Genomic DNA, 14,601 nt, shown 5'->3' on the forward strand with positions numbered 1-14,601 from the left:
CCTCGCATGTCGTTAGGAGATCAGCACTAACGAAGGGGGCTCCTCTGGGGCTCCGGGAAGAGCCTGGGGAAGAGCAGGGACGTGGCAGAGCAAATCCGGTGCCGGGGACACAAAGAAGAGACCCCGTGGCTGATATTGGGGGATTTGGAGCATGGATTCGAGTAGCTCCAAAGCATTGAGCAGGAGCCGGATGGAGGTTGGGGCACCCAGCGTCGCCCCAGGGCCATAGCCGGGTACCAGTGAGCATCACTGCCCAACAAGGATGCTCCCAGCTGGGTCTACGCAGCCCCATGAAACCCCATCATCCTGAGATCACTTCCCCCGTGACTCACCCCAGGTGACCCAAACATTTTCATCCTGCAACCCCCTTTTTTATGCTTTCTACACATTTTTTGCCTCCCCCTTGCCTCCTCCTTCCCACCTCATCCTCCCCTTGATTCCCGTAAGTGATTCTGCGTTGCAACTGCGGAGCCTCTGCAACTTGGAAAAACATTTTATTAACCTTCCTTGACTTTAAAGAGCATAATTACATTTTAATCTCATATTCCCACGTTATCATTCCAGACACAGAGTCATTTGAATGCAGATCATTCCTGGCTAATGTAATTTTACGATACAGTAATGAAGAGACGGAGCATGAGCGTGTAACACCCAATTTAGAGCTGACATTTGGGTTTCTTTTAAAGAAAAGTTTTCCCAGCCGAGGGCTTTTGCGTCCTCCTCAGTCCTACAACGCAAGTGGGTTTCGGCTCCCGCTGTGAAGGGATGGGTTTGAATGGGGAAACGTGGCCAATGCTAATAATATTGGTCATTAAAGCTGCCCACAGCTGCCCCACTTGGGTGATTCAGCGTCTCTGGTGGTGGGCACGGGGCAAATTTGGGAACTCGCTGCTCCCTTGGTCCCAGGGAGACCTGAGTCAGGGGCTGTGGTTACCTTCACCCCTCTTGGAAGGGGAATCACCCTCATTTTATCCATCAAAAAGACCAGGAGCCCCCCAAAACCCAGGACTGTCAGCCTCCCAGGCTGATGCATCCCTCCAAAATCACAGGGCAGGAGACAGGCATGGGCTGGGACCCCCAGCGTGGCAAGCATCACCCCAAAATAGATGCTTGCCCTTACCCCTGTGTGCCTCAGTTCTCCCGGGGCGACGAAGTGATACTCTTGGTTTCACCCCCCTCCAACATCCCTCAATGGTGCCTCTGAATCCCAGCACAGCTCTTGATTTGCTTTTAAAAGCATTTTGATTTTGTCAGGGTGGATCTCAGCAGGACCACGGCTCCCCCAAGGGATGCCTGAGCAGAGCAGCAACCCCTTCCCCACCCAGGGTACCACCATTCCCCTCGCTCCAACCAGGGCTGAGCCAGTGCAAGTCGCTGATCCGGCAGAAAAGGGATGCTAATGAGGGTGAGAAAATAAGGGACGCTAATCAGGGTGGGGGAAAGCCATGCTCCAGCCACCCCAAGTAAGCCCCAGGCTGATTTTTATGGGTCTCTGCCTCAATTCCCCATCTCTGATGAAGATGAGTTCACAGGGCTGAAAGGTAGAAAACCACCCCAGAGGCCGGGGCACAGCTGGTGGCACCCTCCCTCGTTGCCCACCTCCATCCCTCCCAGCACCCCCAAATGAGCCCCTCCTAATCACCATGAGCCAGCCCCAGCATTCTGAGGGAGCAGCAGATGCTCGTTAAGCACCTGATTTCCCTCTGCATATTAATTTCACCTTGCCAAGGTCACCCTCGGTATTGTTGGGAAGGGAATCTGGGACCAGCAGGAATATTCATGGCTGGATGGTATGGGAAGTTTGCCATTTGCCCTGTATCGATGTTTCTGACAGCCCATCAGTGATATGAGTGTGCTGGGTCTCAGCTGGGAACTGCTGGGTGCCAACAGGTGGGTCGAAGCCAGCCCCAAAGGTGCATTTTCCTTTTCCTCTCTCCCTCTGTTGTGGTTTCTCTGCCTTCTTGTTTCCTGTAGAAAAAGAGGTGGAAGAGGCAGGTGAGCAGTGGGTGGCAATGACCTTTGGGCCCAAGTTATGTCAGGGTCCGGCTCTACACCCTGGCACTCTGTGGTCTAGCTCTGCAGCTGAGCCCCTTGGCTTTGCGCACCCCAGGGTCCTCCCCCAGCCCTGATGCCACTGCTCCGCTCCAGCATCCCTTTCAGACCAGCATCATTCAAACCGGCATCCCTCCCAAGCTGGCATCCCTCCCTGAACCAGCATCCTCCAAACCATCAACCCTCCCCAAACCAGCATCTTCTGAATGAGCATCCCCCCCCCAAATCTGCATCCCCCCACACACCTGCATCCCACCCAAACCTGCATCCCTCCCCAAAGCAGCATCCTCCAAACCAACCTTCTCTGAATTGACACCTTCTGAATGAGCATCTCTCCAGTATCCCCCCCCCCCCCCCAGCACCTTCTGACTGGAGCACCCCTCCCCAAACTTGCACATCACCCCCCCACCCCCCCCCATCCCACACTCCTCCCCAGGATCTGGCCATCCCTGGGGTGGCCTGTGCCCCTCGGAGCAGCCAGAGCTTGGTGTGTGGGGAGGGGGGATTCACCAGCCCTGAGCGCTGCTGCTCGTGATCGTGCACTGAATCACCTCAATTACAGATTTGCTTGGATGCAATTTGGGGGGGGGGGGGGAGAAGAGACAGGAAAAAAAAAGAAAAACAAAAAACCAAAAAAACAACACAACAAAAAAACCCAACCCAGCCCTCGTCTTCTTCTTCCTCCTCCTCCTCCCCCCCTGGGAAGGGGTGACAGCAGCATAAATAGCAGCTGGCGCAGCACGGGGCCAGATGCAAAGCGCGCGGCAGGGCTAGTGGCTTCCCCCAGCACGCGTGGCACAGCTGTGAGCACCCTCCACCATGGCAGAGCCTTCGCTGCCCCTCTCCTTCCTCTGCCTCCTCGCCTTGTCCTCCGCCTGCTACATCCAGAACTGCCCCCGAGGTGGTAAGCGGGCCCTGGCCGACACAGCCCTCCGACAGGTACGGGATGGGATGGGATGGGATGGGATGGGAGCCTGGGGGGACAGGATGGAGCTTTTTGGGGAGATGTAGCAGCTTTGTGGCATGCAGAAGGTCCCCATCACCTGTGGGCACCCTTGGCTGTGCCACAGTCCCCCGAGTAGTGCAGTCCACCCCAGTTTTGGGAGTGCTGGGGGACATGCCCAAGGGCACGTGGTGGGGTAGTGGCAGAGGAATGAGTGACCCCAAAATGCTGTTGTCACCTCAAGGAGGCGACAGGGCTTGGCCACAGCCAAGCGCACCCATGGGGGGACAGGGGACCTCTACAGAGCAGAAATGGGGAGGACACGGGGGGCAACAGGGAGCCCCCAAAGCGGAGCCAGTGCCGCAGCACGAGGCCACCCTGCTGGTGGCAGGGAAAAGACAGGTCACCCCATGGCAGCGTGGCACCTCCAGGGCTGGCTAAGCAGGGCAGGGGGCAGCTCTCGAATACAAGAGGGTACAAGCAGGGTGCAGTCGACCTCCCTCGCCCTTTTTTGGGGACTCAAGCAGCTCCTTCCCCCAGTGCATGCCCTGTGGCCCCGGGAACAGAGGCAACTGCTTCGGCCCCGGCATCTGCTGCGGCACCGAGCTGGGCTGTTACCTGGGCACTGCTGAGACACGGCGCTGCGCCGAGGAAGACTACCTGCCTTCACCCTGCCAGGCCGGCGGGCAGCCCTGTGGCTCCAGCGGCCGCTGCGCCGCGCCCGGCATCTGCTGCACCGCCGGTAATATTGGGGGGGGGGGGGTGTCAGCGGGATGGGGGTCCGGAGAAGAGAGTTTGGGGTGTCTTGGGACCACGGGAGAATGGCAGTGGGAATGGGTCAGTCCTCCAGTTAGACCTCACTTTCCAAAGGGGAAACTGAGGCGCAGAGCAGCAGCAGCGTTGTCACTGTTTTGGGATAATTTGGGGATGGTCAGATTCAGGCTAGATAGAACAAGGAAATTTTTTTACAACGAGGTGGTGAAACACTGGACCAGGCTGCCCAGAGAGGTGGTAGATGCCCCATCTCTGGGAACATTCAAGGTCAGGTTGGATGGGGCTCTGAGCAAACTGATCTAGTGAAAGATCTCCCTGCTCATTGCAGGGGGGTTAGAATGGGTGACCTTTAAAGATCTCTTCCAACCCAAACCGCTCCATGATTCTATGATAAGAATTGGGCTCGGAGTTCCTTCCCAAACCACCACCATGAGCTATTTCCCAGCCAGGCACACGCAGCCTCCCGGATGTGCCAGAAAAAGCCCAGCCAGCCCCGCTCCCTGGTAAACAGGAGAGACAAAGCTAGAGCGAGCTGCGCTGGCACCCCTGGCTGCCACCAACCCCTTCCCCACCTGAAAATAAAGCACTCCTGGTCCTAAATAACCTGTCCCATCACAATGTTTTGCTTTCTGTTGAAGAAACGTGTGCGATGGATGCTGGCTGCCTGGACGAGGCTAGCGACGGGGCTCAGGAAGCAGCAGAGAAGAACCTGACAGTGCTGGACGGCTCAGCTGGAGATCTGCTCCTCAAGCTGATGCACTTGGCGAACCGGCAGCAGCAGCAGCAGCAGGGCAAGCATCCCCTCCTCTGAGCCAGGGCGCTGGGCGTCCCCCACACTGTCACCAATCCCCCCACCCCAGCCTTGTAAATACGAGACCCAATAAAAGTCCTCGTGCACTGTGGTGGCTTTGTCTGGGGTGCTGGGGATGGGTTATGGGGGGCTCTGGGGGACCCATCCAGGGCTCAGGGATGGTGGTGGCGGGGGGAGGTGGGTTGGCGAAGACCCAACACCCCTCCCCAGAATCCCCATCCAGCCCCATGTGGTTCATCCCCCATCCACAGCGGTTTTGCTGGGTGGGGTGCAGGATTTGGCCCTGTCCTTGCAGCAGTAAGGGCAGAGCTGAGGCTAGCAGAAGCCCAGGCAGAGTTGGCTTTTGGGATCTGTCCATTGGGTCCCACCCTGGGAGCCCCAGCAGCACCCATGGATGCTGAGCCTCCCAGAACCCCCAGCCCCTGGAGATTGGGGCATCACACCCCAGGAGGTGCCATCATCATGTTACCTCTTGACCAAGACCCCTCTTCCAGGCAGATTCAGGGCACCATGGCCTTCAGGAAGTGGCACAGGAGATGGCTTCAAGCCACATCTACTAAAAATGACAGTAAGGAAAACCACCCCAAAAAAAACCCCAAGAGCAGAAAGATTTGTGTTCCCAGCTTCATACAATCTACCGGGCTGATCTCGTCTTTCCCCACTATCGCTCACCAAATTGGTCCCCACCAGACAGCGATGGGCAAGATCAGCCCCTCCCACTTATTCCACCATCACCCCCTATATTTGGGGTACTGTTACCCCAACCCTCTTACTCCCTCCCTCACCTCTTACCCTGGTGGTGTCCCTGCTCCGGGCTCTCTCAGGGCTGGGATCTGGCCACAGCATGGGGGACAATTCATCCTTTATAATGTCCCTGAGGGAGGTGACACCTCCAGGGAGGTGGAGCTCCTCCGCGCCAGCAGGTCTCATCCTGCCTACGTCAGCTCCCCACACCTCAAGGGAGTGCAGGATTAACCCAGCACCCAGCTCATGCAATGAGCATCTTACCCCAGCCCTGGGGAGGTGGGGGACGCAAAATCACCCCAAAAATCATTGGGAAAGCGCAGATGAGTGACCCCAAACTTGGGCACCTGTGAGATAAAGAAACTGCACTGTTGAAGCCCAGTGTTGGGACTCTGCCTGTCCCGGGATGTAGGGTATGGACCCCAACATCTCCCGCAGCAATGGGGATGCACTGGGGAGCCAGGCTGATGGGAGCCTTGGCATCAGGGAGTTGAGGTCCCAAAAAGCACAAGGAGCTCATAACTGTTTTTTTTTTTCCACACTTGTCCACACAAGACACCTCCCAACCCTGTCCATGGGGGTCCCAGCACCCCCAGACCCACTGTAGGGGCTCCAGGATGGTGATTTTCCCCTCCATCCCGTGCTGCGGTGGGGTGGCAGCCGGGGCTGAGCCACTGGGACACCACACAGCAGATGCTGAGCCCCATTTCCAACCCATTAACATGGACTCCGGTGCCTGGCTTGTCCCCAGAGACCAAGACTCATCGGCTGCCTGACCCCGGGCGAGTGACGAGGACCTGGCTGCCCTCACTGCCGGTCACGGCGGCCACACTAAGTGGCAAATTTCAAAGCAAGCCTGAGGGGACAAGAAGAGGTCATAGCTCCCAAGCTCCAGGCTGCCTAATTCCCAATTAAGGAGGCGCAGGGAGGGACAGGGGTAATGGTCTCCATAGATGTAAGATTTGTCTGCAGCACAGGAATTTATTCAAGGCGGGAAGCTCTTAATTGCAGTAACGAAGGCGAGGGGTTGGGATGAGCAGGACCCTGTGTGACTGCATCAGCCTTTGACCCCACCCTCAGTCCTGTTTCTCCAGCGGGTCCTTTGCCTGCTGGCAATGTGGTTCAGAGCATCACATTCAAGCCTTGTGTGCAGCTCCAGGGCAGAAGCAATGTGGAAATTTGGGGGTTCGGGCCTTTGCCAATCAGGTTTGGTGTTTTCAGGCTGTCTCGGTGCCGTTAGATGAAAGCAGGCAGGGATGGGCTCAGCGTCACTGCCATCCCAGAGCAGAACAAGCCCAGTGTTGAGCATCCCCTAAGGGCCAGGCAGAGATGGGTGGAAAGGACCAACACCACATCTCCCACCCCAGATCACACACACAATCCCAGAGGAGAATACAGGTTTGGTTTCCCCCCACCAGAAGCACAACGCCCCTCTCACCCCGCTCCTGAGTGGATGCATCCCACCAGGCTATGGCCATGCCTTCCTCCATCCCTACCCAACCCATGCCAGAAGGGTCCCAAACAGGACATGGAGTGACAAGCCACAGCTCAACAGCCCTATGGGGTTGGCAGAGAAGGGACCCAAGCCCCAAACAGCATCCGCAGCCTCCACACGTTTTCCCCGCCACGGTCAGAGTCATCACCAAGGAGAAAACCAACACCTTGGCCTTGACCTCACGTCCTCGACCTCGGGCTATTAGCAGAGCCCTCCAGTGTGGGAAGCAATGCCTTGTGGTTTTTAAGAGAAACGGGTGACGCTTGTGCTGGCATGCGTAAGTAGGAGTCAGCACTATATATACATGGCCGCTCGTTGGGATGAGAAGCCAAAAATCTTCCTGACCCCACAGCCATGCCCTGCAAGGCGCTCGCCGTCTGCCTCCTGGGGCTCCTGGCTCTCTCCTCTGCTTGCTACATCCAGAACTGCCCTATCGGGGGCAAACGCGCCGTCCTGGACATGGACATCAGGAAGGTAAGTCCCGGTGGGCTGGGAGACCTCCTAACCCCCTCCTTTCCTTATCCCTACCTTCCCCAAGCCTCCCCAGGGCTCCTGCAGGGAAGATCCCGGCAGGAGGGAGGAAGAGACCAGGTGAGAGGCTCAAGCTGACCCCAGATGCTTTCAACTCTCCCCCACCTTTCTTCACCCCCTTCCCCAAGCAGTGCATGCCCTGCGGCCCCAGGAACAAGGGCCACTGCTTCGGTCCCAACATCTGCTGCGGAGAAGAGCTGGGTTGTTACATCGGCACCTCCGAAACCCTGAGGTGCCAGGAGGAAAACTTCTTGCCAACGCCCTGCGAGTCGGGACACAAACCCTGTGGTGGCAGCGGAGGGAGCTGTGCAGCCCCTGGCATCTGCTGCAGCAGCGGTGAGGGCAGCGCCGGGTTCACCTCCCTTCTGGGACCCTCATCACAGGGGGCCTCACACACGGGAGGTTACGATATAAAAGTGGGAGAGGGGATGTTGCCCAAAGGATCATCTTTGTCCCATCCATCTGCCCAACAGCCAGGGCCACCCCACTCAAGGCAGACTTGATCCTGACCCCGGGGAAGGTGGTAACAGCCTGTGAGGTTTTAAGGAAGGGGGAAAAACAAACAGGAAACAAATTTAGGGAGCTGAGCAAGCAGCAGGAGTCCTGCAGTGCACAGCAGCCCATGCCCCCTCCTGCTTTCATTGTGGTTTTCCAAAAATCCCAGCCTCCTCTTAAAGTCAGATGCTACCAGAGATCCTGCTACAAACCCTTGGGAGCTGCAGGGCACGAAGCGACCACCATCTCGCTCGATGTTATTAAAAACCAGCACCAGGGGGTCTCTGAAGGATGGTTTGTGCCGTCTCATTTTACATGGTGCTCTCCCCTTTCTCTCCCCGCATAGAGGGCTGCGTGCTTGACTCATCCTGTGACCAAGAAATGCTGATTGCATAGACCACCCGAGGGAGAAGAACCTGCAGGATCCCTTATCTCTTGAGCCGTACCAGCCCCGCATCAGGCCGAGAACAGATGAGCCAAGGTCTGTGACTCAGATTTAGGTGATGATCTTAATTAGAAATAAAACTTGTACAGGACAAAAAAAAAAAAAAAAGTAGTCTGTGTTTTTTGTGTGCTTGCCTGGTTTAGGTGCAGACTTGTGAGGGCTGGCTGGAGAGAAAAAGCCATTTTTAGAGAAGCGTAGATAAAAAGCAAGGATTTAAGGTCAATTCCCACAGCTGGTGATTTATCCGAGGCAGGGAGGGCAGAGGGACCTGTGGTCAGTCTGCCGGCGCTCTGGCTGAAGCGCAGCAAACTCCAGGCCAGCATTGGGCAGCCAAAAACCAGTGGTTCTGGGGCAAAGCTGAGAGAGCATCTCAGTCTGCAAGACCACAATAAGCTAGAACCGCCAGAGAGGACCCAGACTAATTAGAGCATTATCTACAAATTAAGCCCCAGCTGATGAGTAAATTAAGGCTGTAGGGGGGGGAAGAGAAAAGGAGACATGTAAAAGCCAGTATCATTTAGACATCCTCTGCACAGTTTTCTCATTTAGCCACACCAACAGGTGTGCAAAGGAGGGTTTAAAGGATAAGCAAGAACCACAGGTCCTTCCAACACAGCAGAAACCAGAGAACAATTAATTCTTTCCCCCAGCAACAACGAGTGAGGGGTCAGCGTTTCCTCCAAAGCCATTCCGACCTCTTTTTTTTTTTTTCCAAAAGGATCTAGAGGGGTCCACATGCAAACAGGGCCGGGGCTACACCGGGGAGCTCAGAGCTGGGATCTGCCTTGGGACCATTCCTGCTCTTCTCCCACTACATGCTTCGTATGAAAGCAGGAGGGATCCAAACATGTGGGAGGTAGAACAGCAGAGAGTCAGAGTGATGAGAATATGAACACTGGCAGCTTCTCCGCTGCCTTGCAGGGCTAAGACAGATTGCTGGTGGTGCCTTCGCCACTCATGGTAACTCACTGCAAGCCCAAGTTTCTCCCTCACCCTCCCTCCCACAGGCATTAACCCTTCAGAAGAACCACAGCCACACAGCCAGCTTTCTCCAACAATTCTGTAGTCGATTTATACACTAAAAGGAAGAAACCAGCTCATAAGCGGAGGCTCTGGGCAGAAGCCAGGCCAGCACCCCCTGTCCCAGTCTAGGGCCGCTAAGACAACACCGTCCGTTTGACGATCCGCCCGTCCTTGTCGATGGCGAAGTTGTAGTTGCGAGGGTTGTCCAGGCACTCCTCAATCCGCGCGTCCAGGTTTTCAGGGGTGATGAACGTTTTGGCTTCCTCCTGAACAAAGGACAAGTACCGGCTCTTAACGCACGTTAGCAGACGAGTCACTACTGGCAGTGCAAAAGCTGCTGGTGCCCACAGAGCTCATGGATCTCCAAGAGACCCTGAGACGCCACCAGCATCACCAGGATCTCAGCAGGAGCCAAGTCCAGAAGGAGGATACCTTTACTCTCTCACTTAGGATTATTCCACCCTGTTCTCAGAGCTCTCACTCAACCTCTCTCCCATCCACACACTGTCAACACTCCTGGAAGGTGACAACACTTGCATTCCCTGCTACCAACATAAAAATCTCTGGAAAATAAGCCTACTGCTTCCACACCACTCCCACAGGCTGCCGTCAAACCCCTGACAGGGACTGCTGGCAGCATTCTTTCCAGCAGGCACCAGCTGCTCTTACCTGCAGCTGGAGAACCTCCTTCTCCTTCTCCTTCAGGAAAGCTTCCATTACCCTGGCCTTGTTCTCTGCAGCCTGTAACTTCCGCCTCTTCTGTTCTTCCTCTTCTTTCCTAAGTCTTTCCTCTCTGCCATACGGAAAGGAAAATAAAACAACAAGGCTTTGGTGGATGCTCACGCCCTGCAGGGTGGCACTGTGGTGAGACACACTAATCCCTTGGGATACAAAGCCACCAAGTTTGAGCACAGCCAGAACAGAAGGGAAGGAGCAGAGCAGCCACACCAGGGAAGAGCATTCGTGCTGTCCCCAGTGTGGGGAGGGAATAGAATTCTCCTCCTCCTGCGAGAGAAAAACTAACACAAAACCTTAACACAAAAGCTTTCAAACAGAGCAGCACAGACACGCATGATGCAGCCCTGAGATCTCGCTGGGTTTGGCTCCATTCAGGAGCTTCAAGTAAGAGCATGAGATTCTTCCGGCAGGACCTGGATGGGGAAGCTCGAGTGCCTTGTAATGGGCCAAGGGACAACCAGCGGGGACAGGACAGACAGGCCTTTCCCTTTAACCTTCTACTGCTTTCAAGATTCAGCAGACGCTGATTTTCTTGGAAGCATAGACACATTTCCCATGCCTGACCAGAGGATGGCTCCCTGGGAGCAGCGCAGGAGGGAATGCAGAGAAATTTATCTTCCCAGTGAAACCCACCTCCATAGGAGAGCAGGAGGCTGTCTTGAGCTCAGTAACTTAAAGGACTGCTGCGTACGCAGATTTATTTTAAAAAGGTCAAAATTTAGGACTACTGTCTTTATAAAAATTAAGCCTGACTCTAACCAACCTGGGTGTTGTATTTAATTCTGCAGGAGCAAAAGTCAGAGCCACGAAGGGAGGTGGCCCCTGGTTTTGCGAGGGTTCAGGCTGACCTGCGTGCCCGCTGCCGGGCATTCTCCTCCTCATTCCATGCCATCAGGCGCCGGTGTTCCTCTGTCAGCTCCGCTGAGTCCTCCACAGACGCTAGTGCCTCCCGTTTCTTCTGCAGCACCTCGGCCCTGAACTCGGCCCTGCCAGGAGGAGAGGGGAAGCCACTGAGCTCCTGCCCAGGGCCAAGCACCCAGGAGGGTTCTCCCAAGCCTGCCCCACAGCAGTCCCTGTCCCAGCCCCACCACCCTGGCCCTTCCCTACCCCACAGTAACCTCGAGTCTAGCTGCCCCTGCTCCAAAGGGGCTCCAGACCCCCCAACCTTCCCTTGCTCCACAGCCCCACAACCACCTACCTGCCCCACAGCCAGCCCTCTCCCTCACAGCATCACCACAGCCCCACATCCAGCCCCAAAACCCACCTCTGCACCACAGCAATCCCTAAACGGCCACAGGCCCAACTCTCCCCTGCCCCACAGCAGCCTCACAGCCCTATACCCAGCTCCCTGCCCCATAACCAGCCACCTCCCCCACAGCAGCCCCATACCCAGAGCTACAGCCAGGCCCTCGAGCCTTCCCTGCTCCACAGCAGCCTCACAGCCCTATACCCAGGCCCCTGTCCCACATACAGCCCCATACAGCCACAGCCAGGCCCCCGACCGTCCCCCGCCCCACAGCGGGCCCAAGGCCCGGCCTCCGCCCACACCACCAGCCCCCGGGCGGGTACCGGAGGGCGCCGAGGACCAGCCGGTGCTGCCGGTACCGCTCGGTGACCACCAGCAGCTCCTCAGGGTCGACGGGCGGAGGCACCTTCAGCCGCGACGCCTTGGACTTCGCGGGAGGGTCGTGTCGCGTCTTGCGGCCCCGCGCTGGGACCAACCGCGGCCCCCAGGCGGGGAACGGGCCGGGGCAGAGGCCGAGGCCGAGGCCGAGGCCGAGGCCGGGTCCCGGTGGAGTGGCGGGGCCCAGCGCGGCCCCCAAGACCGGCCCCGGGCGGCAGCGCCTCAGCGCCGGCAGCATGGCGGGGCGGCCCGCCGGACCGGACGTGACGCACACGGACCGCCCCGCCCGCGGGGCACCATGGGAAAGGGGACGCGCAGCGCGGCCTGACGGGAAGTGTAGTGCAGGACACGGCACTGCCCACGAGACATAGCACCCCCCACGGGACACGGCAACTCCCACGGGACACGGCACCCCCCGGGGGACACAGCACTCCCGCGAGACACAGCACTCCCGCGAGACACAGCCACCCACGGGACACAGCCCCCCGGGGGACACAGACACCCGTGGGACACAGACACCCAACTGGAAACGACCCCACAGGGCAAAGCCCCACCAGAGACAGGCCCCCCACAGGAAACACGCCCCCTCCTCGGGACAGAGCCCCCCATGAAACACAGCCCCACAGGTCACAAATCCCCCCCCACCCGAGACACAGACCCCCACGGGACACAGCCCCGCGGGACACGGCAACCTGAACGGGACATCCCCCCCCACGGGACACGGCACCCCTCACGGAACTCAGACCCCCATGAGACACATTCCTCCCCACCCCGGCACACAGCCCCCCACTCCCCCCGACACTTCCACCACCCCCCCCCGAGACACACCACCCCCCAGCACACACCCACGCGGGACACCCTCCACCCGGGACGTCCCCGGCAGCCGCCACCACTCAGGACAGGGTCCCCCCGAGCCCCTTTATTGCCCGCGGGGACCCGCCGGTCGGTGGCGGGTGGGCTCGGTCGGTGCCGGTGCCGGTCCCGCGTGGGGTCGGTGGGTGGGTGCCGCTCAGCGGCGGAGCGGCGCAGCCTCCTGCGGGAGCGGGGCCGGGGTCGGTGTGGGCCGGGGCCGGTACCGGTCCCCCCCGCTGCCCCCCTCCCGCCCTCCCCCGGCCCCGCTCACCACCAGCGGCTCCTCCCGCCGCGGGACCGGCGGCTGCCGGGGGGAGCACGGCGGGGGGCGGCAGCGCCAGGGCCGGGCCGGGACCTGCGGGAGAGCGGCCGCCGCAGGAGTGGGGGGGAACGGGGATGGAGGGGGGGCACAGCCCCGAGGGGGGAGGGATGACCGGGGAGTGGAGATTAACCCGAGGGGGAGGGGAGTAATCCCGGAGGGGGGTAATCCAGAGGGGATAATCTGGGGAGGGTTACGCGGGGGGGTATAACTGGGGGGGGAATCCGAGGGGGATAACTCGGGGGGTGGGAGGAATAATCGCGGGGGGGGGGATCATGCAATGGGGGATAATCCAGGAGGATAATCTGGGATCTGGGGAGGGTAACCCCGAAGGGGGTATAATCCGGGGGGGGGATACATTTGAGGCGGGGGGTAAACCGGTGGGGGGGTGAGCGCAGGGGGGGATAATCTGGGGGGTTGTATAATTTCGGTACGGGGGGGGAACTCGGTGGGGAAGATAACCACCGTGGGGGTAACTGGGGGGGTGGGGAATAATTCGGGGAGGATAAACTGGGGAAGGGTAAACCCGGGGGAGGGAGGGGGGATTGTGGGGGTATAAACACAAGGGGGGGTAACTCGGGGAGGGGAGGGGGGGAGAATGACCACGGGGAGCGGATAATCCGTGGGGTTGGGGTAACTCGGTGCGGGAGGTAACCACGAGGGGGGATAATCCGGGTGGGTGTGATAACCCAGGGAAGGGGATAACCCAGGGGGATGATAACCCCGGAGGGGGGTAATGCTGGTGGGGAAAATTATAACCCCGGGAGTGGAAGGCTTTTACTCCGAGGGGGGGCTACAACCCGAGGGGCGGGTTGTCACCCCGGGGGGGGTATAAACCCTGGGGCAGGAGGGTAACCCCAGTGCAGGGGGACACGTCCTGGATGGGCATCACCCTGGGGGAGAACCCCGGGGTGGCGGGGGGATCACCCCGTGGGGGAAGGTCATGGCCCGTAGGGGTGCGGGGCCCTACCTGGAGGGCCGGGGGGAGCGGTTCAAGGTCCCGCTTGCCCCCCGGGTACCAGCCGTGGGACCAGTGCTGGCCGGGGCAGCGGGGCACGGCCGAGGCCAGCAGCAGCAGTGCCAGCAGCAACAGGGACCCGCGGGGTGCCATGGCCAGTGGGAGCTGCGGGGACAGAGGGGGCCCTGTCCCCACCGGAGCTCACCCCAGTGGGTGCCCTGGGGGGGCTGCTGGGGGCTTGGGGGAGGAGGTGCCGGAGGGGATGAGCACCAATGGGTGCTGCCTGGGGTGGTTTGGGTCCAGCAAAGGTGGGCACCCTGTTTGGGGCGGGTCCCATTTGGGGTGGATTTGGGGATGGGTACGTCGGAGAGGGTGAGCACCCATGGGTGCTGCATGGGGTGTGTTTGGGGATGGAGATGTTGGAGGGGTGAGCACCCATGGGTGCTACATGGGGTGGTTTTGGGGTTGGAGATGATGGAGGGATGAGCACCCTTTGGGGTGGGTTGGGGATGGAAATGCTGGAGGGTGTGAGCACCCCGGGGTGCTGCTGGGGTTTAGGTCCAGCAAGGACACACACCCCAGGGTGCCATTAGGGGTTGATTCGGGGTGAGCAGGACCACCCACCCCAGGGTCCCCACGTGCCGCCAGCACCCACCCACCCAGCACCCACCGCCGGGGCAGCCTCACCTGGCCGGGAGGACAGTGGTGGTGGTGGCCAGCTGGTGTGGTGGCCAGCTGCGCTGGGCACTGCTATTTGTAGGGCTGGGCGACAGTGACGTCGGCCCCGCTGCTGCTCC

General features: G+C 59.1%; 3 protein-coding genes across 3 annotated transcripts; 2 read left to right on the forward strand and 1 right to left on the reverse strand.

The window, feature by feature from the left end:
- Positions 1-2,871: 2,871 nt before the first annotated feature.
- Positions 2,872-4,580, forward strand: LOC309671539 (vasotocin-neurophysin VT; the record flags this gene model as incomplete). Its single annotated transcript, XM_082482798.1, has 3 exons — positions 2,872-2,991; positions 3,536-3,737; positions 4,408-4,580. The coding sequence occupies 3 exons, from the start codon at positions 2,872-2,874 to the stop codon at positions 4,578-4,580; spliced, it is 495 nt and encodes a 164-aa protein (XP_082338924.1).
- A 2,593-nt stretch (positions 4,581-7,173) lies between these two features.
- LOC309671540 (neurophysin 1) lies at positions 7,174-8,241 on the forward strand (the record flags this gene model as incomplete). The annotated part of the gene is made up of 3 exons (XM_082482799.1): positions 7,174-7,293; positions 7,482-7,686; positions 8,192-8,241. 3 exons carry the CDS (start codon positions 7,174-7,176, stop codon positions 8,239-8,241), a joined length of 375 nt encoding a protein of 124 aa, XP_082338925.1.
- A 1,095-nt stretch (positions 8,242-9,336) lies between these two features.
- MRPS26 (mitochondrial ribosomal protein S26) lies at positions 9,337-11,935 on the reverse strand. Its single transcript, XM_082481997.1, has 4 exons — positions 11,621-11,935; positions 10,900-11,037; positions 9,983-10,106; positions 9,337-9,579 (listed from the first exon to the last, which is right to left on the reverse strand). The coding sequence occupies exons 1-4, from the start codon at positions 11,911-11,913 to the stop codon at positions 9,448-9,450; spliced, it is 687 nt and encodes a 228-aa protein (XP_082338123.1). The 5' UTR covers positions 11,914-11,935; the 3' UTR covers positions 9,337-9,447.
- Between the last annotated feature and the right edge of the window lie 2,666 nt (positions 11,936-14,601).

Source organism: Vanellus vanellus, assembly GCF_965231255.1.
Source record: "Vanellus vanellus genome assembly, chromosome: 4".
NCBI lineage: Eukaryota > Metazoa > Chordata > Aves > Charadriiformes > Charadriidae > Vanellus > Vanellus vanellus.

Excerpts from the sequence above, each read along its gene's own strand:
- MRPS26 (XM_082481997.1), bottom strand. The coding sequence starts at position 11,913 with ATGCTGCCGGCGCTGAGGCGCTGCCGCCCGGGGCCGGTCTTGGGGGCC. Across the intron at positions 10,107-10,899 it reads GCCCGGCAGCGGGCACGCAG|AGAGGAAAGACTTAGGAAAG; the intron begins GTCAGCCTGAAC and ends TCCGTATGGCAG. Across the intron at positions 9,580-9,982 it reads AGGAGGTTCTCCAGCTGCAG|GAGGAAGCCAAAACGTTCAT; the intron begins GTAAGAGCAGCT and ends TCCTTTGTTCAG.